The 27597-nt window shown below is 39.6% G+C and overlaps 1 protein-coding gene across 4 annotated transcripts in view; it reads left to right on the top strand.

The window, feature by feature from the left end:
• znf385b.L (zinc finger protein 385B L homeolog) overlaps positions 1-27597 on the top strand; it is a 289009-nt gene that overhangs the window by 243831 nt on the left and 17581 nt on the right. For all 4 annotated transcript variants that reach the window (XM_041575943.1, XM_018236005.2, XM_041575941.1 and 1 more), the window contains one exon: positions 17514-17655. In XM_041575943.1, coding sequence (XP_041431877.1) covers positions 17514-17655 — 142 coding nt within the window. The remainder of the gene's footprint in view (positions 1-17513; positions 17656-27597) is intronic.

Below are 27597 nucleotides of genomic sequence, written 5' to 3'. Positions count from 1 at the left end.
TTAAAACCATTAGGCGGGGGTGCAATGAGGCTGTGACCACAAAATACATATAGTCAAATACAAGAGTCCTCTGCACTCAACCCATTATCAATATATTTAAGACAGAGACATTTTGTGCATACTGCTACTGAAAAATGCCTTACCCTTTAAACAAAACAGGGATTGTTTGTCCATATATTGCAATATATTTAAGCTGGCCAACTACGTCAAAGTCATCCCATATCTGGCCAGTCCTATGCTCAATTTTCATCTGATTCATTAAGAATTCTATGATTTAATTATGCAGAGGAATCTTGTATTTGCCCAAAGACCGATGGCCAGTAACCAATATGTCATCCCCTCTTGCTTCTTCATTCTGGAGCATTGCAGGCTGAGCACAAAAGACAGCTATCAAAATTTTCCACATGTCTAGTCCCCAGTGCACCAGAACGAGCCAGTGCAGATGCCTCTTGGATCGATCCTAGAATTGTGTTGCCCTAGGCCTGGACCTTTATGACCACAAATCCACGCCTGTCCGTATATCACCAGCAAAGTTCAGGAGCGGTTACAAGTTTACCGCCAATGTATTTTTCCAGTAAATTTGTAATTTTCTGACCACCCCCATCTCCTGTTCCAGTTCCACCCCTGTCCTGTCAAATCAAATACAGAATCATCACAAATTCCCACTCTAATCACAATGGTCTCACCTGGATCTGCTCCGATCCACCCAATCCCTACCCATTCTTTACCATGTTACATAATTTCCTCCCCCCGGAAAACCGGAAAATCAGATGTATTCCCAGCAACTCAATATTTTCCCCCTGTTATTAGTACTGTTGACACTTTTCTCAGACCTCATGAATCTGTCTGTTCAACAGAATGTGTTTAAACAGCATTCTGCTTAGTGGTGTGCTAGATCTCATTGGCGATCTAACAATTCTTGATGCAAAATAATTCAGATATTTTTTTTTTTGCCACACTGGAGCTAGTTGTTCCACCAAGAAAAGGAAATATTTAAATCCATAAGGAACTGTGTTTTTAACCAAGCGGTAGTGACATTGCCAGTTTGGTAAGAAAAAAAACTAAAATTCTAATAAATCAGCCTTCAGCCTCTAAATCTTGTGCATTCTTTCAGGTGCTAATAAACACTTTTCCAGTGATAGTGTATCTTTAATAAACCTCCTTCATTTTTATATTAAGGTTGCCCTTCTGTTTGCCAGATTCCTGTGCTTTTCTCTTCTGCGTTCGGTGCAGATTGCTTTTTCGACTTATTGACTACTTCTACTCTAGGTGATCCATCAGACTCCTTTTTTAAAAAACTTTAACCTTCAAGACATAAATCTCACAGACTTCAGACAGACAGGCCACTTTATTCCATAATAAAGTTTGATGATTCACATGCTTCTTGTGCATCATGGTCTAATTTGATTAGTATCTAATAGAATTAATGGAGTCTGTGTTGTGTAGCATTTCTTATGGGTTAGTGAAAATCCATTAGCTAAATGATCATAAATATCCCACTTATTGAAAACTTTTAGTCAACAGGTACTGGTTATTTTCTTAGAACTTTACCAAGAAGCTTTAGCTTTAAAATGACTTTGCATTTATTCCTTAAGTTTCCATTGAATGTAAGTCACAATGGAATTCCGTTTGATCATCTTGAATATTTTTTAACGGAACTTGGCTTTTCCAGAAATAGGGGTAGAATTAAGAGACCTGTGCCTCGGTGGGGCACAAGTGGAGGGGGAGCACCAGTGTGTCAGTGGTGGGGTGACGTGAGTGCTCATTTTTTTACAGGAACTAGGCTTTCCCAGGAATGTGTTGTAGTGCTCTCAGGATATTCCTTTGTATTATTTCAGTATATTCCATTGTATTCTTTCAGGGTTAGATTTAGGGATTTGTGTATTTAAATGCCTATTTTGAATCTCAGTCCAGACCTGGTGACTATATTACTGTAGTAGTAGAGACACTAAGAAAAAAAGAGGCTATCGGGGGAATATATCAATGTATGATGCATGCATGGGGGTGAAACTATTTTTATTAGGGAGTCATAGTATAGGCAAGTATATATATATATATATATATCTGGTTTGGGATGTTGAATCCCAAAGTAAGTTAAAGTCTATAATAATTTTTTAAAAACATTCGTGTAATTCAATAGATTCAATAGATTTTGCTATCGACTGATATTTACTGAATCACGGGTACTGATAAGGATCAATCCCTGTAAGCTTGAATATTTAGGATGATAAAATCCAAAATTATTATGGGCATAAATAATTGACCCATAATTATTTTTAAGAAATCCCCCCCACCCCATATCTTCTTTCTTTGTTAGAATTTGTTGTATGCAGGTTGACAAGCTATCAGCCAGAAGTGCTGTTGGTAGCATTAAGGATAGGTAGTGTATTTAAGTAACTTAAAACCCTTTCATCTTCGATAGGTCAGTTAAAATCTTAGTGAAACTTGTAGAATCTCTCTCTTTTTCTAATTAACTAAGCTAAGCTCCTTTATTTCCTACTTGACTCACTTTATGCTTGTGCTACATTTTGATGGCTTTTGTTCCTACATCTGCTGGAGGGTCTCCGGCATTAACTTGCACATTTTATTTTACTGTTTTTCTGTTAATGAAGAGCTTACTGAGTCTGCCAGAATGCTCGCCCTTCTTTAATCACCATTCAGGTCAACATTCATGTCGGCAGACTAACACAAGAGATGAATATTACATTATGTCTTTGTTGCTTCCTTTCATGGTTGGTTTTCTTGCTTTAGATTTTAAGCATCAGAGCCCTCTAGCTCAGCACTTTATGCCCTCATCCATTTCACATATCACATTTATGCAAGAAGATAAAAAGATCTCAAGCTACAAATTGAAAACATACTTTCTATAATCACTCCTTGGAGGTTCCGGCTTTACTGAATATCTATTATGTCTGCTGTTCAAAGTCTCATGATACTTGAAGAACAAGTGCAGCAAATATAACTGCATTGGTAATAACATAGGAATATTGTGAACACAACACGCTATACAATCTGCCTGATATGGGGCTTTGAAAAAATGTTCTGTTTTACACACACACCCACTGTTAGAATCCATTACACTCGCTCTTCTTCCTAAAGAGGCATTCGAATCTATACTTCCAAAAAATTCGTTAAATACGTTAAAAACTTTGAGCAGATGCAGAAGGGATTTCAAGTGCTCTAACTTCCAATGACTGAGAATTGTTGTTCAAAGGCCTCAGGTTTTACATTCCTGCTTACAAGTATTACTTCAACCACCAACTCTTTGCAAGACAAACAACAATAAAAAATTGTGTGTGGGAGTTGGGTTAAGAGGTATCAATCTTGCTACATTTCCCTCAAGAACGTGGGCGTGTAGTCAAAAGAATGAAGGTCGACCCTGTATTCAGCAGATATAGATTAGGAATGATTTTGTTCCCTCCATTGCCAACACCCTAGGTATTGTCAATAGATGTTGACTTTGAAGATAGAAAACAGAAATCACTTGTACTGAAAGCGATGATATCATCATATGTTTAACCCTTTTATATTATGCAATGTCATTTTGTACATTGTTTTTTTAATCACATGTTTATTAATATGTTTATTAATATTTAATCACATATTTTTTTAGTAAATGTTTATATATTTCATATAAAAGCTACTTTAAAAGCTAGATTCCCTGCCATCAAGTACCAGTAGACAACAGGAGCAATAATATTAAATAGATTTGGCAAAGTCTTTAGGGTTTGGATTCAGTTCAGCTAAACACTTAATTAACAGCAGTTAATAAATGGCAAAGGCGGCTGACGTCATCTCCGAGCATCCAGGAAGTTGCTACTGGTGTGTGGAGGCAACGCGTGCTGGGGCCTAAACCACCAAAGCCACTTGAAACAACATGGACACATGTGTTCGGAAATAAGTATAAGTAAATAAGTATAAGTAAATAAGTACTTAAGTTTTTTAAATATATTAATAGTAAAAAGATGCAGGTTGAGAGTGTTGCTCCATTAAATAATGGTACCAGTATGGTTGTAACAGATACAGAAAAGGCAAATGTGTTAAATCGGTTCTTTTCTTCAGTGTATACAATAGAGGAGTCTGGGTTCACAGGCTCATTTTATAACTGCACAAATGTTTCAGCTCAATAGTCAGTGGCTGACTCAGGATATGATTCAAAAAGCTTTAATACAAATTAATGTAAACAAGGCTCCAGGGCCAGTTGGCATACACCCCCGGGTTCTAAGAGAGCTTAGTTCAGTTTTAGACCAGCCCTTATTTCTGATTTTCTTAGATTCACTGTCATCTGGTACGGTGCCTATGGATTGGAGAAAAGCTGATGTTATTCCAGTATTACGATCTCAGCCTGGCAATTATAGGCCAGTAAGATTGACATCTGTGGTGGGCAAATTATTTGAAGGCTTGTTAAGGGATCACATTCAAAATTTTGTCCTAATGAATGGCATTATGAGCAACAATCAGCATGGCTTTATGAAGGATAGGTCATGTCAGACACATTTGATTGCTTTTTATGATGTGGTAAGTAAGATTCTGGACAGTGGGGGGCAGTAGATGTGATCTATTTGGATTTTGCCAAAGCATTTGATACTGTGCCCCACAAACGACTGCTTTCTAAACTAAGGTCTGTTGGGCTTAATGAAGTCGTTTGCACGTGGATAGGAAACTGGCTACAGGATCGGGTACAGAGGTGGTTGTTAATGGTACATTCTCTACTTGGAGTAAGGTTCTTAGTGGGGTCCCCCAGGGCTCAGTATTGGGTCCACTTTTATTTAACTTGTTCATTAATGACTTAGGGGAGGGTATTGTAAGTAATGTATCAGTGTTTGCAGATGACACAAAATTATCCAGCCCAATTAATTCCATCCAGGATGTGGCATCCTTCAACACGATCTTGACAAACTGGCAATCTGGGCAGCTAAGTGGCAAATGAGATTCAATGTTGATAAATGTAAAGTCATGCACCTGGGATGTAAAAATAGGACCTTGGAGTCCTTGTAGATGATAAACTTGGCTGTAGCAAGCAATGCCAGTCAGCAGCATCAAGGGCAAATAAGGTCTTGAACTGTATTAAAAGGGGCATAGAGTCAAGGGAGGAGGGGGGCATTCTTCCACTGTATAGAGCACTTGTAAGGCCCCATCTAGAATATGCTGTACAGTTTTGGTCTCCATCACTCAAACAGGACATTATTGTATTAGAGAGGGTACAGAGAAGGGCAACTAAGCTGGTAAAAGGTATGGAAAATCTTAGCTATGAGGAAAGACTGGCCAAATTGGGGATGTTCACGCTGGAGAAGAGGCGCATAAGGGGTGATATGATAACTATGTATAAATATATAAGGGGATCATATAATAATCTCTCTAATGCTTTATTTACCAGTAGGTCTTTCCAGCTGACACAAGGTCACCCATTCTGATTAGAAGAAAAGAGGTTCCGCCTAAATATTCGGAAGGGTTTTTTTTACAGTGAGAGCTGTGAAGATGTGGAATTCTCCCCCTGAATCAGTTGTACAGGCTGATACATTGGATAGCTTTAAGAAGGGGTTGGATAGCTTTTTAGCAAGTGAGGGAATACAGGGTTATGGGAGATAGCTCATAGTCCAAGTTGATACAGGGACTAGTCCGATTGCCATTTTGGAATCAGGAAGGAATTTTTCCCCCTCTAAGGCAAATTGGAGAGGCTTCAGATGGGGTTTTGTGCCTTCCCCTGGATCAACTGGCAGATAGGTAGTTCATAAAAAGAAAAAAAGAAAAAAAAGGTTGAACTCGATGAACATGTGTCTTTTTTCAACCTTACTTACTATGTTACTATGTCTTACTATGTAAGTATAAGTAAATAAGTATAAGTATATTATTTGACAATGATAAATTTTGTGAAGGTGAACAGCCCATTTAAAGCTTGGACAATGATAAATGTTGAATTCACTCATATCTATAGCATAGGCCTATTGAATTGATAGTTTTGATAGGTCAGTATTATTGTCCCAACACAGATTAAATTGCTATGAAACCTTGATGATTTCCTGCATCCTTTGATAAATCAGACCCATAGTTATTCTAAATGTATTTTATTGATTCCCCCAACCACCTTCAACTGAATTGCTGCATTCTGCATGAAGCCAGATGGCACTTATTATTAATATTGCTTTCAGTTATTTTAAATTTCTTAATGCAAATTTGATTTACCTGCTATTCTGCCTCCCCTCCCCCTAAATTGGAACTAATTGGAATGATTTTGTAGGCACAGACTATAATATAAAAGAGAAGGGGTAATACAATTAGCAATCTTTCACTCTTTGTTCAATAATATTAGTGATTCTGACAACTACAGAACTTTCAATTAACTTAAAATGATGCTGTAATGCACCTGCGGTTGGGACGTCTACGTTTGCTTGGCAAAAGAGCTGTTGCTTAGCACCTCAAATGAATTTGCAGAACCAGCTTTCATTTCAAATATTTAATAGTATTTTATGATGGAGAATCTAAAATGCAAGATAAAAAATAAAGAAATGTTTTGCCTATCCCTAGTTCCAGCCTTGGAAACAGTAGTGTATAGATTTGCAGTGGCTTTCAGTGTATGGAATGATAAGCTAGGTTTCTCTATAGAAATGTGTTTAAGGGGGATCTAAAACCCCAAAAAAATGATTGATTCTGGTGTACTGAGCACTTTTGCATTTACATAGAATTTTATTTTAGTGGTTTCTGAGATATTGGCCATTTTAGACTGTAAGCCACCTTATATATAACATGGAATCAACTTGTTGGTTCATCAGGCTCTCTTAAAAGTCACCAAGTACTGTCTCAGTCTTGACTGAGTCATTTTACTGCCTGTGTCCACTGCAAATATGTAAAAGGAGGGTTTCCTCCGACCCCCTTTTAATCAGAAATTCGTGATTTCTTTAGACCCCGCAATGTCTGGAGTTGTTATAGTCTATACAGTTTTTTGTGCAATGTGTAGAGTGAAGAACAGGACTGAGTCTTGGTAAATCATTTTCCAAAAGTTCTTAATGAATGGGGTGGGTCAGTACTTTTACTCCATAATCAAAAGGAAGGTCAGGGCTTATTTCCTATAGGGCCATGCTGTGTGGTTTATGCTGGCTTAGTAATAACATATTACATGCCATTGTCTTGTGGCAGAGGTTCCTTATCCCAGAGAGCTAGAGTACATTTTACATTATAATAAAAAATTGCTTTATATTTACTGTTTGTGGGCTTTAGCACCAAATGCATCATTTCAAATTATATCACACGTGATAGAACTATTGTATCAGGAAGATTAATTTTAAATAAACAGATAAAGTGGATGCAGATGTTCCGCATAAAACCTCTTGTGTGTCTACTTAGTGAATCCATATAAAATACCAAATCTGTTTTTAATGAGCATTTTTCATTCATTTACAATTGCAAGCAGAAGCATATGCTTTACAACCACAAGAAAATGCTTAATGTGCTATAACAGCACTTGATATTATTTGCACTTTATGATAGTCTATAATCAGAGGAAGGCAACGCAATAAACAGTAGCTAATTCAAAGAACATTCCCATTGAACAGTTGGTTTATTAAATAAAAATGTGAAGTATTAACTAATGGAAATATACTGTTCAAATAAAACAGACCACAAATAGACACTTTGGGGCACATCTATTAAAGGTATGGGATCCGTTATCCAGAAAGCTCCAAATTATTGGAAGGCCATTCCCATAGACACCCTTTTACCAAATAATCCAAATTTTTAAAAATTATTTTCTTTTTCTCTGTAAGAATAAAACAGTAGCTTGTACTTGATCCAAACTTAGATATAATTAATCCTTATTGGAAGCTACATGATTTTCTATTAGTCTTAAGGTATGAAGATCCAAATTACAGAAAGATCTGTTATTTGGAAAAACAGCAGGACCATTTCCCACCCTGGAGGCCTACTAAAGCAAACACTTCTTCATTTCTGACATTACTTTTCCTTTTTAATAACACAGTATGTTGTACTTGATGTTTTACTTGAAGCTGCATAAATCCATGTTGGAGACACAATAATCCGAAAGGCACTTTATGCAGAAAACTCCAAGCTTCCCTGACAATAAATCCCATATATGGACCTTTGAGTCAATGGGTAGCCAAGCCACAGCGTCTGCTATTATCAAAACAAGTTTCAATTTAGGAGAATCCTCAGCATAAGTAGGCCTTAAAAGTTAGTTTATTGAGCCAAAATTCTCAGCCAGGGCTAATCATAATAACATAATAGGGCTGCTAGGGCATATTTACAAGCACAAGTGCAGAGTGCAAAGTGTAAGTAGCCATCTGTCGTATGGGGAGTTTGGAAATTATCCCCTTTACACTATCATTTCAAATGGGAATGGACAACCCTGCAGCTATATCCCTAACTGTTGCTCAATACTACTCATACAGTGACTGGGCTGGACAAGCTGAAAACTATACACAACAACTACTATAACTACACAAAGCAAGTTTTTTATACTTTTTAAACTAAGCTGATAATAAACAATTATTTGGGGGGGCGTGGCTACCAGCTAGATGTGAACAGACGCACTTGCACTGAGCTCCGTAGCCTGAAGTCCTACATCATCCTGATTTTACTGTGTGGAGGGTATCTTTGCTGGTACAGTGGAGAACGACTGGGAGCAGTTACCACCTAGACAGCTGATGGGGCAAAATCGGGCGCAAAAGCGTGCCTCGGAGGCCGCTGCCAAGCTGGGAAAATTTGCCCGGGAAGGAAAGGCAACCCAAGATGGCGCCTCATCCTCAGGGCCCAGCTCTCCACGCGCTGATGATCCAGCTTCGCACTCTGAAGTACCGGAGCCTACCCTTGCTGATCTTCTGATGGAGATTCGATCCACCAAAGATACCTGTGCGGCACTTATTACCTCGAAAACAGAGGAAATAAAGGTGGACTTGTCTATAATCAAGCATGATATGCAGAAGATCAGAGAGCGGGCGACGGCTGCTGAACATAGGATTAGTGAGTTGGAGGACGCCTGCCTTCCCTTACCTGATCGTATGCAACAACTGCAACATGCGATGCAGCAGGCTCACCAAAAGGCCGACGACCTGGAAAATAGGCTCCGTCGGAACAACCTCAGATTCGTAGGTTTCCCTGAAAACGCAGAAGGGGACAACACGGAGCAATTTCTTGAGGCCTGGTTGACGGAGCTGTTCGGCAGGCAATCACTCTCCACTACCTTTGCCATCGAAAGGGCCCATAGGGTCCCCACGAGGCGCGGGCCGCCAGGGGCCCCCCCGAGGCCGCTGATTGCCAGGCTTTTGAACGCACGGGATCGTGACAAGATTTTGGTGCTCGCAAGGCAGAAAGGCGACATCCCATTCCAAGCTGGCCGAATATCCATCTACGCGGACTTCTCCGCAGAAGTGCAGAAGCATCGGGCCCAATTCCTGGATTGCAAGAAGCGCATGAGGGCGCTAGGCCTCCAATACGCCATGCTTTACCCTGCGAGGATGCGGGTTATTGCCGACGGCGCTACACTCTTTTTTGTTTCACCTGCAGAGCTATCCTCTTGGCTGGATGGCAGACGGCAACGGGATGACGGCGTGCAACCAGCTCCCCAGTAAGCTGCCCATTAACTTTAGCAGTTACCGATTTTCTTTCCCTGCCGCACCGGGTCTTTCTGCATCCCTCCCCGTGAGTACTGTTGTTATATGCTGCCAATGTTGATTCCCCTGGGGAAGGACGGTTTTTCTCTGTTTATTTTTTTATTTTTTATTTTATTTTTTTAAGCTTATACTGACATTCTGCTTTTGGAACCGGCTATGGATATTACCTTAACTCTACCTGTGTGACCTGGTTTGTGTGGGGGCTCCACCCTAGTTTATTTTTTTCACTCAGGACTTTGACATGGGCTACGGAAGGAGGGTGCCACGTGGTGCTCAGCAACTTGTGCTATTGTTTACAGCTCCTCAGGAGTTACTGCACTGGTCACCCCAGTGTAACCAATTTTTGTGTTATGGGTACAGTTCTGCCTAATGTTTGGGAGATAGGTAGAAGGGGAGGGCAGGGTCAGGGGAAGTTTAAACTGTTTGTTGCTAGGATGCTGAGTATTAGGTTCAGAATGCTTACAACAGGTAATATTGTTGGCTATTGGTATATGCATGTACGGTCACCATTGAAACACAGACCTCCATGATGCTGAAAATTATGAGTTGGAATGTCAGGGGCCTTAACCACCCTATCAAACGAAGGCTGGTTATGGATCTGGTTAAACGCAAGAATATTGACATAGCTCTATTTCAGGAAACCCACTTAACTGGGAGCAAAATTCTAGCTTTGCGGAGACCCTGGGTGGGCTGGCATTATCATGCCACGTATAGTACCTACTCTTCTGGGGTGGCTATAGTGGTGTCCAAGCAGATTCCTTTTCAGTTGCTGAACTTGCAATCTGACCAGAGGGGCAGATTCCTTTTCTTGCGTGCCATGATCCATCACCATGAATGTGTTATAGGTAACATCTATATTCCACCTCCTTATGAGCCTGAGCCTGTGTTACAACTAATAAAATTTATTGCACAGTATCCCCATGCTAGGGTCATCGCTGCTGGTGACTTTAACAGTCTGTTGGACGTAACACTTGATAGGCTGAGGATTAGACCATATGGGGGTGCCGACTCTTGCTCTAACCTGGCAGACTTAACAACCGGGGTGGGGTTGACAGAGATTTGGAGACATCTCCACCCACAGACTCGACAATACTCATGCTTCTCAACCTCCCACTCCGTTCTTTCCCGCATTGATTTGGCATTTGTTAATGACCACGCCATCCCCCTCATACAGCAGGCGGAATACCTGCCTAGAGGTATCACTGACCACGCCCCCCTAGTGCTTACCCTTAACTTTCTACAGCTCAGGAGGAGGGCCAGGTGGGTGCTAAACCCGATCTGGCTGACAATACTAAATAATAACAAGGAACATGAAGCCAAAATAAGGGAATTCTTCGAGCTTAATACCGCTACTACAGACAGTAACATATTATGGGATACCTTTAAGGCTTATCTCAGAGGTTACCTGAACCAAGAAATTAACATGCATAAAACACAGTCGAGACAGGCAATCACGGCCCTTGAACTGGAGGTATCGCAAGCCGAATACCTGGTTACTCGCACCCCCTCCCCCCAGCATTGCTCTCAATTGAAGCTTTTACAGGAGAGATATGCCCATCTTGTCTGGGAACGGTCACAATATAAACATATGTTTGCTAAAGCTAGGATTTTGGAACAAGGGGAGAAGGCGGGGAGAATGTTAGCTCTGCTCACGAGAGAGCTGGCGGCCCCCCCTACGATTACTAAGCTTAGAACAGGTGACACTAGCTTTACTACGGATGCTGATGAAATTCAGCAAACTATGGTCGGTTTTTACACAGATCTATACCGCTCTGGGCTAGAACCGGAGGGGAGGGCAGTAGATGCTTTCTTAGATAAATTGACATTGCCTACGCTGGGTGCAGAGTTTAGAGATTATCTCGATCAACCCATTTCCATTGATGAAATTCTAGAGGCGATTGGGTCCTTTCCAGTGGGTAAGGCACCGGGAGTGGATGGCATTCCTATTGAGCTGTATAAAACTCATGCGGCACTGTTAGCCCCTCACCTGTTAAAAACTTATACTTCTGCTCTTGATCACATGCTACTCCCTGCATCTATGTATGAAGCCACCATTATTCTGTTACCGAAGCCGGGTAAGGACCCCACTTGCCCTGAGGCGTATCGCCCTATCTCTTTGCTGACAGCGGACGTAAAAATTCTGGCTAAGATCCTATCGAGAAGGCTAGGGAGGGTGGTCACCCATCTGGTCACTGAGGACCAAACGGGGTTCATCCCAGGTAAAACCACTGCCCATAATATTAGACGGCTCATGCTCAATCTTACTGTTGAACACACTAATGTGGGACATAGGGCAATAGCGGCGTTAGATGTGGCAAAAGCCTTCGATACCGTAGAGTGGGTTTACCTATGGAAAGTCCTAGAAGCCTTTGGCATAGGTCCTCATTTCATTAAGTTGGTCCAATTGCTGTACAGAAACCCAATCGCCTCGCTGAGACTTAACGCCTCTCTTACTGATTCCTTCCCCCTATCTAGAGGTACGAGACAAGGGTGCCCCCTATCCCCTCTCCTATTTGCCTTGGCCATTGAGCCTCTGGCACTTGCAGTCCGCCAAAATACCCAGATTATTGGCTTCCACCTCCGGACCAGAGAGGAGAAAATACAACTGTATGCGGATGACACACTTGTGTATTTGGGCGATACACAAGGCTCACTAATTGCACTCCTTGACCTGACCAAAGAGTTTGGGGATGTCTCGGGACTGAAAACTAACCAGGCTAAATCTACTCTGTTCCTTATTGATCCGAATGCAGGGGCTGCCATCCCTGACGTCATCCCGCTGCAAAGATCATCTCAGTTCACTTACTTAGGGGTTAAAGTTGCTCTGCCGATCACTACCTATTACGCTCTTAACATAGCCCCTCTGTTGCAATGGGTAAGGTCCAAATTTCAAATCTGGGAGAGGCTGCCATTGGGTCCTACAGGTCGTATCCAGATTATTAAGATGATCATAGCCCCGAAGCTTCTGTACCTACTTTGGCATGCGCCCACCAGGGTACAGGGCTCTTTTTTTTGTAGAGCTAGCGTCTGCGTTTAGGCGCTTTGTATGGGGGTCCTCCAGGAATAGATTGGCCTTGGCAACACTCTATCGGCCAAAGGATTTGGGTGGCATGGCTCTACCTGATATGCAGATGTACTATTTGGCAGCACAGCTCTCGCAGTTGTGGACTCTACTGCATTCCTCAGAGGGAGAAGCACTTTATCAGTTGTGGCAATCAGTACTGCACACAGAACTCCCCCCAATGCATGCCATTCTAACCGTTGCCCCTAAAAATACCAGGCCCGCTCATAATCCGCTGCTGATTCATCAAAAAGGTATACTTAACAGGGTTAGCCACCTTACGAATCGGGCAGGACTGGATCCCCTTACTCCCCTATGGTATAATAGTAAACTACCGCCTTTGGATAGGTTGAGTGTCCCCAAAGCGTGGCTAGAAGCGGGGATATTTACCCTGGGCCAAATTTGGGAGGATGGCGAAGGGGTCTCGTTTTCTACCCTTAGGGAAAGGCATGCCATCCCCCCCTCTCAATGGCTTACCTATCATAAAATTATGGGGGCGGTACGGAAGGCTCTTAGGTCTTCTAATTATCAATTGCCTTGCACACCTGTATCAGAGGTGTTTACACAAACACAACCCGGGCGCAAAATATCTCTCTTTTATAGGGCACTACAGCACAGTATCTATCAAAAGACCTCTCTGAAGGCCAGGGACAGGTGGGAACAGGATGTGGCCCCACTGACCGATGACCAATGGCAACTAGTTCTCCAGTCCCCGCTGGTTATTTCCCCTGTATATAAGTTTAGAATTCAACAGCTATATTTTGTGCACAGGGCCTATTACACTAGAACACTCCTTCACAGGCTTAATCCGGTGCTCCCGAATACATGTTTACGGTGTGAGAGGGAAGAGGGTACTTTCATGCACACGTTTTGGTCTTGTGGCAAACTGCATTCCTTCTGGGTGGCCATTCAGGCTCGGATAACGAAACTGCTAGGGTTTGAGATCCCTCTTGACCCTAAATGGTACTTATTGTGTATTGACCCACCTACCCCACTGGCACCCCCAGCCCGTAAAATGGTTAACAAGCTACTTTTCCTGGCCCGAAAGCTCATAGCGTTTCACTGGAGGGCTTCTCTCCCCCCTACATATCAGGCTTGGGAAAAAGCGGTCCAAGACTTGCAAAAGGTGGAGGATCTCATAGCTAGGAGGAATGGTACTTCCAAACAGTATCTTAAGATTTGGCAATTATGGATTTTGGAAGATGTATAACTGTCTGTTTCACCTTTTCTCTGTAATTTAACCTAATGTTTGGCCTGTTTTGCACGTCTGACTGTTATGCATATATGCTTATTTACTGCTGTAAAACTGCTAACTACCTGTTTACTCTTTGTTCTAATAAACTTATCTGAACCAAAAAAAAACAATTATTTGCCTTCATTACTACATATAAAAAAAGGTTGTCCACCTAATACATCAAAAATGACACTATATCATAAAGTTTTTATGATATAGTGTAAATTTTGATGTATTCGATGGACAACCTTTTTTTATATGTAGTAATGCAGGCAAATAATTGTTTATTATCAGCTTAGTTTAAAATGTGGCCCTTGAACATTGTGCTAGACAGTCAGGATATAGATGTAATAATTTTTTTATATATCATATTATATTTATTGCATGATGCACTTTTATATAACAGTACGGGGTACATTTACCTAGGGTTGAAGTAAAATCCTTCGACTTCGAATATCGAAGTCAAAGGATTTTTCGCTATTCCTACGATCGAAGGAATAATCGTTTGAATTCGAACGATTCGAAGGATTTTAATCCATCGATCAAAGGATATTCCTTCGATCAGGAAATTGTTAGGAAGCCTATGGGGACCTTCTCCATAGGCTAACATTGGCCCCGGTAGGATTTAGGTGGCGAACTACGGGGTCGAAGAAATTTTTAAAGAGACAGTACTACGACTATCGAATGGTCGAATAGTCGAACGATTTTTAGTTTGAATCGTTCAATTCGAAGTTGAAGGTCGTAGTCGAAGGTCGAAGTAGCCCATTCGATGGTCAAAGTAGCCATATTCGACCATTCGAAATTCGAACTATTTTTCCTCTATTCCTGCACTCGAACGAAGTAAATGGGCCCCTATGTCTCACATAGATTTTAATATAAAATTACACTATATCTTAATCACCTTTAAATTATAAATGATAATGTATATGAATTAATTGATTAATTGATCAATTAATTGATTTGGTACCATTGGCTATTTAAACCTGAGGTTGTAGGTACGTTTCACAATAGTTCCCCTTTAAGAACCCTGGATGTACAGAGGCCTACATGTTGAGATAGGTGAGATGAGTTATAAAGGCATTATATTTATCACATTCCCTTTGTATTCATTAATGATTATACAAAGTCACAATCAGGTTTTCCTTCTTCATTTATAGACCAATGAAAACATATATTTTCTGATTGGTTTTCAATACCTGCCATTCTATATTCGGGGCTTTTTTTTATATAAGTTTACATAGTTGTGAGCTAAGCTTCTGGAGGATAAACTTTCCAAAGCTGTACCCAGTGGAACTGTGATAATTGTGATAATTATCTAATAATTGTGATAAAGGCTTATCATTTGAAGTGATATAGAGAATTCCGTTATGGGAATAATACACGTCACTCAATAGCAAGTTACATATTACTCTAGAATAATCCTTTCCCCTTTGTTTGCAAGCTGCCATCTTTCCTTTGCTTTTCCCAAGGTGCTTTGATGCAGATCCCACTAGGTATCCTCATATGCTGTGCTTGGTTGGGCACAGATTCAAAATGTTGTATACCGTATATATCTTGAGGAAGCACTGGCACTGAGCCCTTTCTACTATTAAAGCAGTTCAGATCTTTGGTTCTTTACAGTTTTACTAAAGTTATTTTCTTTTGCTTCTGCGTAAACCACAAGCAGCCCTGTGAAAATTCTCCAATCAATGTGTGGTATTTGAATCATTCTGCACAGGAGAATCCAGACAGACAGAAAGACAAATATAGATCAATACAGAGATACAGAAGGGGTGAAGTTACTGTGAATTTTATTACTTAAAAAAGGAATTGGGAACAATTGGACACCAACATGTTGGCAAAAAGCAGCTGCATTAAGCAGCTTTATTCTGGGGTAACTGAAAATTCTAATTGGTTCAAAGATTCTGTAGTATGATCAGATTGGAATAAAATTTAATATTTATGGGAAAAGGCTAAATTAGCTGGTACAACTTGAGGAAAGGTAGATGGGGGTGAGTTATGACCTGGATTGTATATCTGCCTAAAGCCATACCTCCCGACATTTTGGAAGTAAAAAGAGGGACAAATTTTTTTTTCGCACATAGAACAGTGAATTTCTTTAACCACGCACCTATATGTGCCAACACCCCCTAATTACCATGTTCATTTTACAAAATTTGGTAGGTGATGAAAGTTTGAAAATATTTCTCCTTATCTAAACTGTTTTTTGTGTCTTAAAAGTGTTACAAAGTATCTTATTTGCACCTGTTAGCTGTTCTATGTTCTCAGCTAAAAGCCAATTAAGTGAGAAACTTTGTTTCTTTTTCTGGCTGTTCAGTGCAGATAAAATAGGGACTTTCCAGTACAAATGAGGGACTGCAGGTTGAGCTGTCAAAAGAGGGACTGTCCCTCCGAAAAAGGGACAGTTGGGAGGTATGCTAAAGCTGCTTCAGTAATCAATACAATATGGCTCCATAAAGCACTATCTCTGATAGTCAAGAAAGATAAGGAAAGGCCTAAAAACAAGTGCAGCGTAAAAAGTGCAATTTCTAATGTTTTTCATATTTTCTAATTTTGCAATGTTTTTTATATCCAGAATGCAGTATTTTCTCCCACAGTTCTACAGTAGGTACACAAAAGCACTAGAGTCTTGACACAAATTGAATGCAATAGAGCTGAAGATTTTGGAGATGCTAACATTTCTGGCACTCAGCATTAAAATAAGGCCTGTACATGATTTTAGGGTGCAAGTCTGCTATAAATGTGACACAGGGTGATGTGGGAACCCTCAAATTACTGTCTGTTCCCCTGCTTCAGTACCAATTTATGTGGTGTTGGAGCCCTGTTGTGTTTATTTCCACTGAGAACAAAGTGTGGAATTCTATTCATTTCTCATTATATTAATATAATATGCCTTCCAGGCCTATAGAAGAAAATGGAAATTCATGACAACTGGGTCATGAGGTCCGATTGGTTGTTTGCTGTAGACATTCCTCAACCTGATTACTGATATGAATACAGGTACAGAAATACTGGTATAGAATCTGTTATCCAGAAACCTGTTATCCAGAAAGCTCCAAATTATGTGAAGGCCATCTCCCATAGACTCCATTTTAATTAAATAAGTAACATTTTTCAATATGATTTCCCTTTTCTCTGTAATAATAAAACAGTGCATTGTACCTGATCCCAGCTGAGATATAATTAATCCCTTTTGGAGGTAGAACAATCCTATTGGGTTTATTTAGTTATTCTTTAGTAGACTTAAGGTATGGAAATCCAAATTATGGACCCAGAAAAGCCCAGGTCCCAAGTATTCTGGATAACAGGTCCCATACTTGTAATGGAAATAACATGAGGCCCAGGTTGCACTTTGTAAGTCATTCAGGATTTCCCCTGCTCATGAGCTAAACATTGCACCTTTATAGACTTGTATATAGTATTTCTGCCAAATTGCTTTCTACTTGACAGTTTGAAACCGAATTTTTATTATACAGAATTTATTCATTCATATTTCTATTAGTCATGTAAAGTATCTGTCTTTTTGTCTCATCATTCATTGTGCTGTGTTAAATAGAAGTAAAACAAGCCTGATTTGTTCTCCTTTGTTCTGTAGAGCCAAGCCGAGGCACACTACAAAGGCACTAAACATGCGAAGAAGCTCAAAACGCTAGAAGCATCGAAAAACAAGCAAAAAATTGTTTCCCTCAAGGACAGCGCCAAGGCTATTACAAGCTCAACAGCCAACCACAAATCAGGTCAATAAAATGATTTATTTTTTATTCCTGTTCCTTATGTAGAATGCTTGTATTATTAGGATCTGGTGCGTATAAAGGCCAGTCGAATTTAGCTGTTTAGCTTCTGTAGGTTTAAAACTCCAATCATTCTTAGCTGCTCAAAGGTCGGCAGATGGGAAGATGGGTGTTGCAGCATCTACGAACACTTCTGATTCTGAAAATATTCTATGTAAAGGGAAATTTGCATGCAAGTGTCTTTTGTAATTTATGAAACCTTTATTCAAAATTACTATTGCTATATTTTATCAACATGGAGATTAACTAAAAAGTCACACATTTAACATTACTATGCATAGAGCTAAACTAACACCATATCTGGCCAATAGTAATATGCATACCAGATGAAATCGAAGTGACCTTCTGGTTTACCCATGGGTCAGGCAGGTTTGGGCCAACAAAAAAAGCACATCTTCAGCAGGTTGTTGAGAAGCCAAACTCCCACCCACGACAGCACCCATACCCAGTAACTCTGGCGGCCAATTTTTTCCATACTTTTTATTTTTAAGAACAGAAGGACTTAACAGGCACAACATGTCACTATGACTTTTAAGAAGTATAGTAAGTGACCATTTTTTCCAGAAACTGCCCCACTTTTACATTGTTTCCATCTTAAGAATATAAATTCCTTTTTCTGCTGGCAGGGTCCCTTAAAGGTCATAGTAAATCACAATAAAGCATTATGTTGATCGGCCATTTTGCAGTGCAAAAATAGACTGACCTCACTTTTACCATTGGAAAAACTGCTTACATATCAAACACTGTAAATCGCCATATTTAAGCCAACTTAGCCCCTGCTTTGCTAAATCACATGCAACTGTAGCAGACTCAGTAATGGCATTAGAGTGGGATTCTCTATGGGAGAAGGCTCTAGTAGAACCTTAAAAATAATACCACAGGGAGGTCTTAACTGCAGGGCTCCCATGAGTCTGTGTCAACTGTATTTTGCCCCTTTGTAATTGTGTCCAGTTGATCAGAGCAAGGTGAATGGGTGACCCAGTGCTCAGTGCCAGGTGTAAGGAACATATTTGGATGCAAGTGCCTTTGTGATCACAATTATACAAGCAATTTAGCGCTTTGCACATGCTCTTGGGTTAGCAAATGATCCTTGTATGGTCAAGAGGTGTTTCATTATAATTCTTCATCAATTTGTGTAGTGATTGATGGAAAATGTAGGTGTTGCGACACCTCTTGGGGGATAAAGAGCCTCAAAGGTATTTTGTTCAGCATAAAAAGCCTGTTGTACTGTACTTAATATCCACGAGGCTATAAACATCCCAACAAAATGATTGCTTTTTTTCATTTGTTGGAACAGTTATTAGAGGAAAAATTAGAGATCATCAGTTCTAATTAAGCCTTCTTTCTTGTTGCAGTGTTCTGCAGCTGAGACAGATTTTTCAAGTGAGAATCAGAGTACTGAAATTCTTTTTCTTGTGTATTCTTTGTGCAGGTTTTTGAAATGTTATGAGTGTCTGTGTTTGTGGCACTTAATGCAAGCTTCGAATCAGGGGGGGGCGACAATGCCTTCCTACCAAAGGAATTGCATATGTAGTTCTGCATTGTGTTCAGATAGCATTAAGGAAATCAATGATATATAGTATATTAAGGTAGCCCTTGATGACAGTACCCTGGGGCTCTCCTACCATGAGTAGGGTTGCCACCTTTTCTGTAAAAAAATACCGGCCTTCCTATATATTTATCTTTTTTCCCTAGTAATAACATTGGGATCAACCATCATTTTTAAAATGGCCAGGTGGCAACCCTAACCATGAGGCAGTGCCCCACAGGTTAACAAAGGCAGCAAAAAACTGCTTCTGGTAAATTTATGAGCTACAATTCTGTTTTTTAAACCAGAAATTTGGCTTTTCTAGTGCAGAAAACTCAACTGTGGTATGTCCCCTCCATGCCCCTGTAGGAGCACACAACAGAAAAGCACGTGATCAAGGGGGGGTGGCACTGGGAAGACCGCACAGGGTCAAAATCACCCCTGACAGCACCCCAGTCTACTAGAGGCTACAATAAGCAAACTCAGATAAATGGAAGCCAGCTACACTCAGTAAATTGTTTTAACCGCCCCTTTACTGCCCCTCTTCTCCCTCAAAACATGGTGATTTATAAAGGGTTAGAAATTCCTTTCTTTTCACAAGTGTTCCCGTATTTACCATTCCTTGTATGTGATAGATGCATAGTGATACATTTCCCACAGGTTGTAAAACTTTTGATGTGTTTGTTGTGAAAAGATTCAAAATGCTGAGAAGTTTTCATGAAAGTAAAAAAAAATTCCATCAGCAAGTACAAAAATCTAATTTTCCAGGAAAAATAATTTCCATTTTCATAAAATATGCCTCTTCAAGGGGTGGTTCACTTTTAAGTTAACTTTTAGTATTTTATAGAAAGACAACTTTTCAATTGGCCTTCCTTTTTGTAGTTTTTGAATAATTTGCCTTCTTCTGTGGATTCTTTCCAGCCTTCAAATGGGGGTCACTGATCCAATCTAAAAAACAAATGCTGTGTAAGGCTACAAATGTATTATTTCTACTTTTTATTACTCATCTTTATATGCAGGTCCTATTTATATATATATGACAGTCTATTATTTAAATTAATGCATGGTTGCTAGGGTAAATTGGACCCTAGCAACCAGATTGCTGAAATTGCAAACTGGAGAGCTGCTGAATAAAAAGCTAAATAACTCAAAAACTACAAATAATAAAAAAATTAAAACCAACTCAAATATCACTCTCTACATCATAATAAGGGGCTATTTATCAAAGGTTGAATGTTGTTTATACCTCGAATGCAGTAGAATGAACTTACAACTCGAATGGTATATTATTTAAGAAAAAACTTGAATGGAAAAAACTAAATTCTGTGAGTTCGAATTAATCAAGTTTTCCACTGAAAAAAAAACTTGAATCAATCAAATGAATCAAGTTTTGCCCTTAAAAAAACTTGAATCGCTCGAATTATTTGTGTTTTCGGGCAAAACCCTGTGAAAAAAAACTTAAAAATCATGAAGGCTATTAACTTCATTAAATAGTTCAAGGTACCTCTGCCACTGACTCCTACATGACCTTGACCGGTTTTAGATGATGTATTTCCGGATTCAAGCTATTTCCAGATTTGGAGTATAATAAATCTTGAAAGATTCTAGTTCTTTTTAATCCAAAAATGTAAATTTTGACCAAAAAAATCATCTTGAGAATTCAAAAAACACAAACCCCCTAAAAGTTAAGGTGAACAACCCCTTTAACCTAGGTCCTAACCCAAAAAGGTTGCTGAGTAGATTATAGCAGATTTGAATCATGACTCTTCTTGGGATATTATGATGGAATCTAGGGATTTACGTTATAGTGGTCACATTCCTGTGATAGCATGCAATGAACTTGTTAAACTTCATTCCATCAAGTAGAGGCCAGTAAATGGCATGTATTACTCTTGACCTTATTGTACAGTGAAAAGTGATGGGCGAATTTGGGGCATATCCCTTCGCAGAAAAATAGGCAAATTTCCCGCGAAACTGCAAAAAATTTGCGAAACGGCTCCGGCATCTCGTTTTTGACGCTGGCGTCCGTTTTTTGGATGCCAGCGCACATTCGCTGGCGAATCTTCATGGCGGTTTTGTAAATTTATTCGCTGGCGCGAATCGCGGGAATAAATTCGCCCATCACTAATAGTGAATAGTGTACCCTTTTTGTAAATATAAGGATATTATAAGTCACTGAGGAGTTTCATGACCATATAAAACATTTATACAGGTCAAGGAACAAGTTTCAGTGAGTCATGTGATAGAAATGACATCATTAAGCACCAATTATAATGATATATTTTACAGAATATTCATTCATGGCTCTTGTGTATTATAATTAAGGATACAACAAATACAAGTAACAAGATTTGCATTCAGCCAAGAGCCTGGTCGAACAGAGTCTGACCCCTATATAAAGTATAAAATTTGCCGTCCGAGGGATAGAATTCAGTTTGGTATTTAGCCATTAAGTAGGATTAAGGGATTCAGCCGACTACTGAATCACAGTAGAGGGTTTGGTGCATCCCTAATTATAATAAATTATTATGATCATAATGAATTATAATGTAAAATTGTCTGTAATAATGGTTCACCGTACATGTGACTATCCAGACTTTTCCCTGGCAGCAAGGGTTTCAAGTGTTCCTACATTTAATTTATAGAGGGGTGAAAGGAAACTTACTGGCAAATCAGCCGAACCACCTATTCAATTAAATCATTCAAAATAATAATTGTTCTGCTTCAAAAAGCATTAGTCATAAAAGCATTGATCCAGGAATGCTTTCTGGGTACTTGGAATGAATACCTATTTTTTTTTTTTAAAGAACTAAAGTGTTTGTGTTGTCTGATCAGAGAAATAACTTCACTATAAAGGACTTTGGAATGGGTATACTTTTTGCAACTATCTGCAATCAACTAAAGTCACTTTGTATTGTTCCCTGGGAAAAGCTTCAGGCATTCATTACTGGCTAGGCATGCTATTTACTATGTATACCTGACATTTATGCTGAAATATGTCTATCCTCTTGGAAGTACAGAAGTACACAATTACGGGAACAGGATTCAGCCTCAAAGGAAACGTGCATTCTAACATGCCTGTGCAAGGAGCATCTATATGGCATGAAATAGAAAGAGAGGTACAGTTTCACATAGAGCTGTTGAGCAAGTTATATCAGCATACGGGACCTTCTCTTGCCAAGAGGAAAAGCGCATCTTCAATATCCCCTCCTACTTCCCATATCATTTATTTTCTAAGCTGTATTTATATGTTAGAATGAAGATGTAAAATATGTATTATACCAGCCACTTACTGCCCCGCCCCCAAAAAAATGCCACTATTATGATTTTAAATAAATATGAGGCTGTGTTTAAGGGGGAACTACTTGGATTTCACACGTAGGGACATACTTATTAAGATGTGATTTTATGACAGTTACTAAACACTTTCCTGACTGTCAGGAAAGTTTTTAATGCCTTGACAATTGAATCAAAGCACATCCATGTATCAATTCATAAGCATGCGTTTAACTTTTGTTAGTAGTTGTTAGAGCTTAGCAGCAGTGTAGGCTTTTAACGCCACCAAATCATTGATCCCTGAAGGCAATATTCAGACGTGCAAGGTAGTGAGTGCCAAGTCGCAGGAGAGTGTGTCCCTACTGCCCATAGCCTTTTTTTGTATTGTTACTGGTGAGCCTATAATTAAATGCTAATGCATGCAGGAATTTAGTTGTTTATGAATTGCTAGTAGAATAGCAATATAATACTATCCTATTACATACAATATACAAAATACTTGGCTAATAAAAAAAAACCTGTCTAGTCTGGTTGGAACAGCATATTTATGCCAATGCTCTTAGCTCACGTAACTTTTTATATACCTTATTATAAAGGATGCTAATCTTTCCATTTGGCTTTAACGCCCAGTGAACAAAAATGAATATTTCCTGCATTCTTGCATTTCATTCAGCACCTCTAGTTGATATCTGCATCAGAGAAATCGTGCACTTGCTATCAGACGAATGGGAACAGTAATAATGAGGGAACTGCAGGGAAATTACATGGAGAATAATGTAGGGCTATATAGCTTGACCCCAATAACCTTCCCCAGGGTGAAGATAAAGCATTTGTGTTTTTATTAAACGTAATTGGAAACGATTTTGCTTCTAGGTGCCAGAGACAAACGATTGTGTCTCTTTCACTCAAGTTCTCTTGTACATGGAATATGCATTTTTTTAAAATTGTGGTAGATAACATCTGTCAGCAGTCATATTTTAAAGAACGATATTTCTTTATAGGTCTAATAAGGTTTTACTGGCTGCTTTATGTCATGTATTTTGCCATATGATAATAAAGTGCTGTTGGTTAATAATAAAAATCAAGAAATTGCTTTAAAGGGGACCTGTCACCCTAAGAAATAATTCCAAATTCTAACCTATCATGTTAGTTGAGCAAAATAAACTTTACTTACACTATATTTATTATTTAAATTTAGTTTCAGTCTTGGAATTACACAATCAAAATATACAGTCAGGTGCCATTTTGTGAACACTGTTATAAAGACAAATTAAATATCACCCCAAAATCTTGTGTATGCACCAGAATGGGGGGCCTAATGCCCATGCATAGTACTCTACACAATTATAGAGCATGAGGAGGGAAGGGGGAATGTGTGGAGTTCAGAGACCTGTAGGAAGTGAAAGTAATTGACTGCCCCACTTCTATGCCTCAGGCATAGAGGCGGGGCAGGTAATGTTTGATTGACAGCTCAAATATAAAAACCCTTTTATAACAGGTATGGATATTTTAATGAAAAAAATAATTTAGGTTCCATGTTTAATTTGCAAAGGACTTTCATTAAACAGCTTTTTATGTGTAGGTGACAGGTCCGCTTTAAATCCAGAGTGAGAACCATGGAAAGAGGGGATAATGAATGGGGTGAAAAACTGGGGAAAAGAATTTGGAAAAGAGGAGAGAAATTGGAAAATACTGGTGTGGCTCATTTACCAACACTATGCTATGCAAATTTGTATGTGGGTAGGAGCCAATAGCAACCAATAAGTGACAAACATTTTTTAACCAGCTGCAGGTAGAACAATGAAAGCAATAATTATGTTGGTTGCCAGGTGAAAATCTGAACCCCTGTGATATTGTTATATATAATTGTTCATTATAACTGTAAACAGACCTTCATAGAATGATTTATACCCATTGTAAAATCATTACTGATAATACACAGAGGGACAGACAATCTGTGTATTCTATTACATGCCAGAGGGGCTTCTGTAAGATGCCATACACCAGGGGTCAGCAACCTTTACTATCAAAAGAGCCATTTTGCCCCTTCTTCCACTAAAGAAAAATAGTCTGGAGCCGCAAAACATACAACACAGCTTATAAACTTTTAAAAGTTTTAACCTTTTTTTAATTTTAACTGTTACAACAACAGAATACAACCAACAGAAGTGCAGTGTGTATGTGTAGGCCTACTTTGAAATAAATTAAACACTGAATAGCCCTATTAAATGATAGTGTTCTTATCTGTTTAATGTGACATCTGCTGATCTTCCCTCTTGTCTTGAGTGTGTGACCGCGGTAAGGACTATGATGAATCATCTTGCTGCGGCTCGGTCTTGTCTGTCACTCCTGGAACGTCTATACTGCCCTCACACCTGCTGGCGGCTTCCTGAGTGTAAAACCACGGTAAGCTAGCCGTTAGCTTACCGCGGTCACACACTCAAGAAGCCGCCAGCAGGTGTGAGGGCTTCATAGACGACATGATAGGCAAAGCCGCAAGACTGAGCCTCAGCAAGCAGGATGAAGAGCCGCATGAGGCTCCGGAGCCGCAGGTTGCCTACCCCTGCCATAGACAGTCACTGTATATTGGGTATTTGATGGTCAATTTGGGCCTCTGTGTACTTGAAATACCAGGGCCTATTTTAAATCTCAGTCCTGGCCTGACAGACAGCCTAGATAATACTTTGATGGCAGATTGTATACAGGAATTCTCTCTCCATTTCATATTTATTTTTCTAACTGATGCAGACCAGTGGTTCCCAAACTTTGTGCTTGCCCCTATAAATGGCTTACAGGAACCACCGAAGGTGGTCACATCCAGAAGTTCAGTTAGTGAGATTTAGGTAGAATACCTATTTGCTGTCTTATGAGGTTATTTCATAAATGGTGCAAAGTTTGTTACAGGTCTGAGCACCTATAGCAACTAATCATCATGTGCTATTTACTGGTTTAAAAGACAGCATCTTATTGGTTGCTATGGCTTACTACACCCTGTGCCTTTTATTACATAAGGAGGTTAGATACTACTAGAAGTTGAACACTTATTTGATAGCCTGACTATTCATGGGGCTGTAGCTGATAAAGTGTTACATACATAGATCTTTAATATTGTTATGGGTCATGGAGGCTAAGCTCTACTATTAATAGCATTATCACACATCATGATCATTGACCATTGGATATATCTTCACTGCTGTTCCCCAAGTCTCCTTTCATTCATTTGTATATTTTTCTGGTGTCATTTATTCTTGCTATCAAACAAGAGCTTTATGAATCATAAGGAACATGTGTATAAACTTGAGTTCATTGGAATGTACCATGGCTCCTCAATCCTCAACGTGCGGGTTAAAACAAATCACTTTTGAGACAAAATAATGAGAACTGGCATAGAGAGAACTCAACAGGAGTTTCATTTTTTATTTAAATTCTACTCTTGAAGTATTTGCTAAGGTGAAACGTTTGCCACATTTCAATAGAAAGAGCCCAAAGAAAATACAGGCGCCAAAAGACGTTTCTAATAGGTTTTTAACAAGAACTGCCGGTCATAAATGGGTAAAATGTAATTTGGAGGACTAAACTGCACATATGAGTTCCATTTAATGTATGCGGCATGGTTCAAAACCCACACACCTGGAGGGGTAGCCACATTCAGCTTTTTAAATAATGTAACTGGCTGTAATCTGATTTTACAACACATTGCATTTCCTTTGAATCTGTAATAGTAAAATAGAAATGAAGAATTGAGTTTTATATAGATTTTGGTTGACACAGCATATAGGAGCGGTTTTGCTCTGTTATGTTCCAAATAAGCATTTTTTTTCTGTGGAATAAATGCATCCTATTTTGTTGATTGCCTGTTCTGCTTAATCAAGGCCAAACAAGCTGCTTTATAAAAGTGAGGAAAGATTAAAGATAGTTTTTTGTGCAAGTTGTGGAGGTGGAAAAAAACTATAATCCTTCAACTGCAAGTTAAAGAAAAAGTAATTGAGGTTATACAAGATCTCTTAAAGGAAGAATACTGTAGCTCTTGTCGGTACCTATTAACTTTCCAGCATGAAAGAAAATATTGAAAATGCAGGTTCTCAGACGTCGGTATAAGCAATTTTAGATTGCATGTCTTATTTTCTGAATCACATTCTACTCAAAAGTGGACAGGATGTACACAATGGCAGGTAGAGGCTTCCCTATAGTCTGAGTACAGTACATACAGTACATAAATAAAGAAATATATGCATAGATACATACACATTCAATAAGGAATTCATACAAAACAAAATAAGTTTCCAAATATAAAAAGTAGGGATGCCGTGAAACCCAGATTCAGTTTTTGATCTTAGCCTTTTGGTTTTCAGATATCACCAGATCTGAGTTTCTAGCTGAATTAAATTTGAACCCTAATTGTCACGTTTGCACATCTTGCCTGGATTTGAATTGGTGATATGCTGTCTTCTGTGCAGCCTACTTGCCACTGCTCTAAATAGGCAGGTGGATGATTAGTTTATGCTTCAGGTCACCTTTAGTTTCCAGGTAAGCATAGTAAATTCAACTGTGGTCAAGTTTGGCCATAGGTGTTTAGAGTGGCTATAAAAACCCCTGCTCTGCACTCATACAGCCCGCACCCGCTTCCGGGGGTCCTTTTATAGACCCGTGCCGACCCGCCCTGCCGATGACGTCACAAAAGGGGCGGTGCGAGCAGACGCAAGACTATAAAGCCGGAACCCGGAAGTCAGAAGCTGGCATTTGAAGGTGACTGAAGGTGGGTTTACCCGCGGGTCTGGCGGGTTCGGGTCGACTTCGCAGTGCTCCTCGTGGGTGGCGGGTGCGGGTTGAGCTCTTCTCCTGCTCTCCCCGTCCGCAACCTGCGAGGAGCACTGCGAAGTCGACGCAAACCCGCCCGACCCACGGGTCCCACGGGTATCGGGTCAGTCCGCACATCACTACACTGTAGGTCAAGCTTCCTTGTTCCCTGATGCTGATTTCCTGTTCCTGATTCTGAATCCTGCTCCTTGTGATTTTCTGGTTCTGACCCCAGCCTGTTCCTGACCTAGCATTTGTCTCACATTTCAGTGGTTGTTTTTCTGGTA

This window comes from Xenopus laevis, chromosome 9_10L, assembly GCF_017654675.1.
Source record: "Xenopus laevis strain J_2021 chromosome 9_10L, Xenopus_laevis_v10.1, whole genome shotgun sequence".
In the NCBI taxonomy this organism is placed as follows: Eukaryota; Metazoa; Chordata; class Amphibia; order Anura; family Pipidae; genus Xenopus; species Xenopus laevis.
This window is presented reverse-complemented; position numbering and strand designations above follow the sequence as displayed.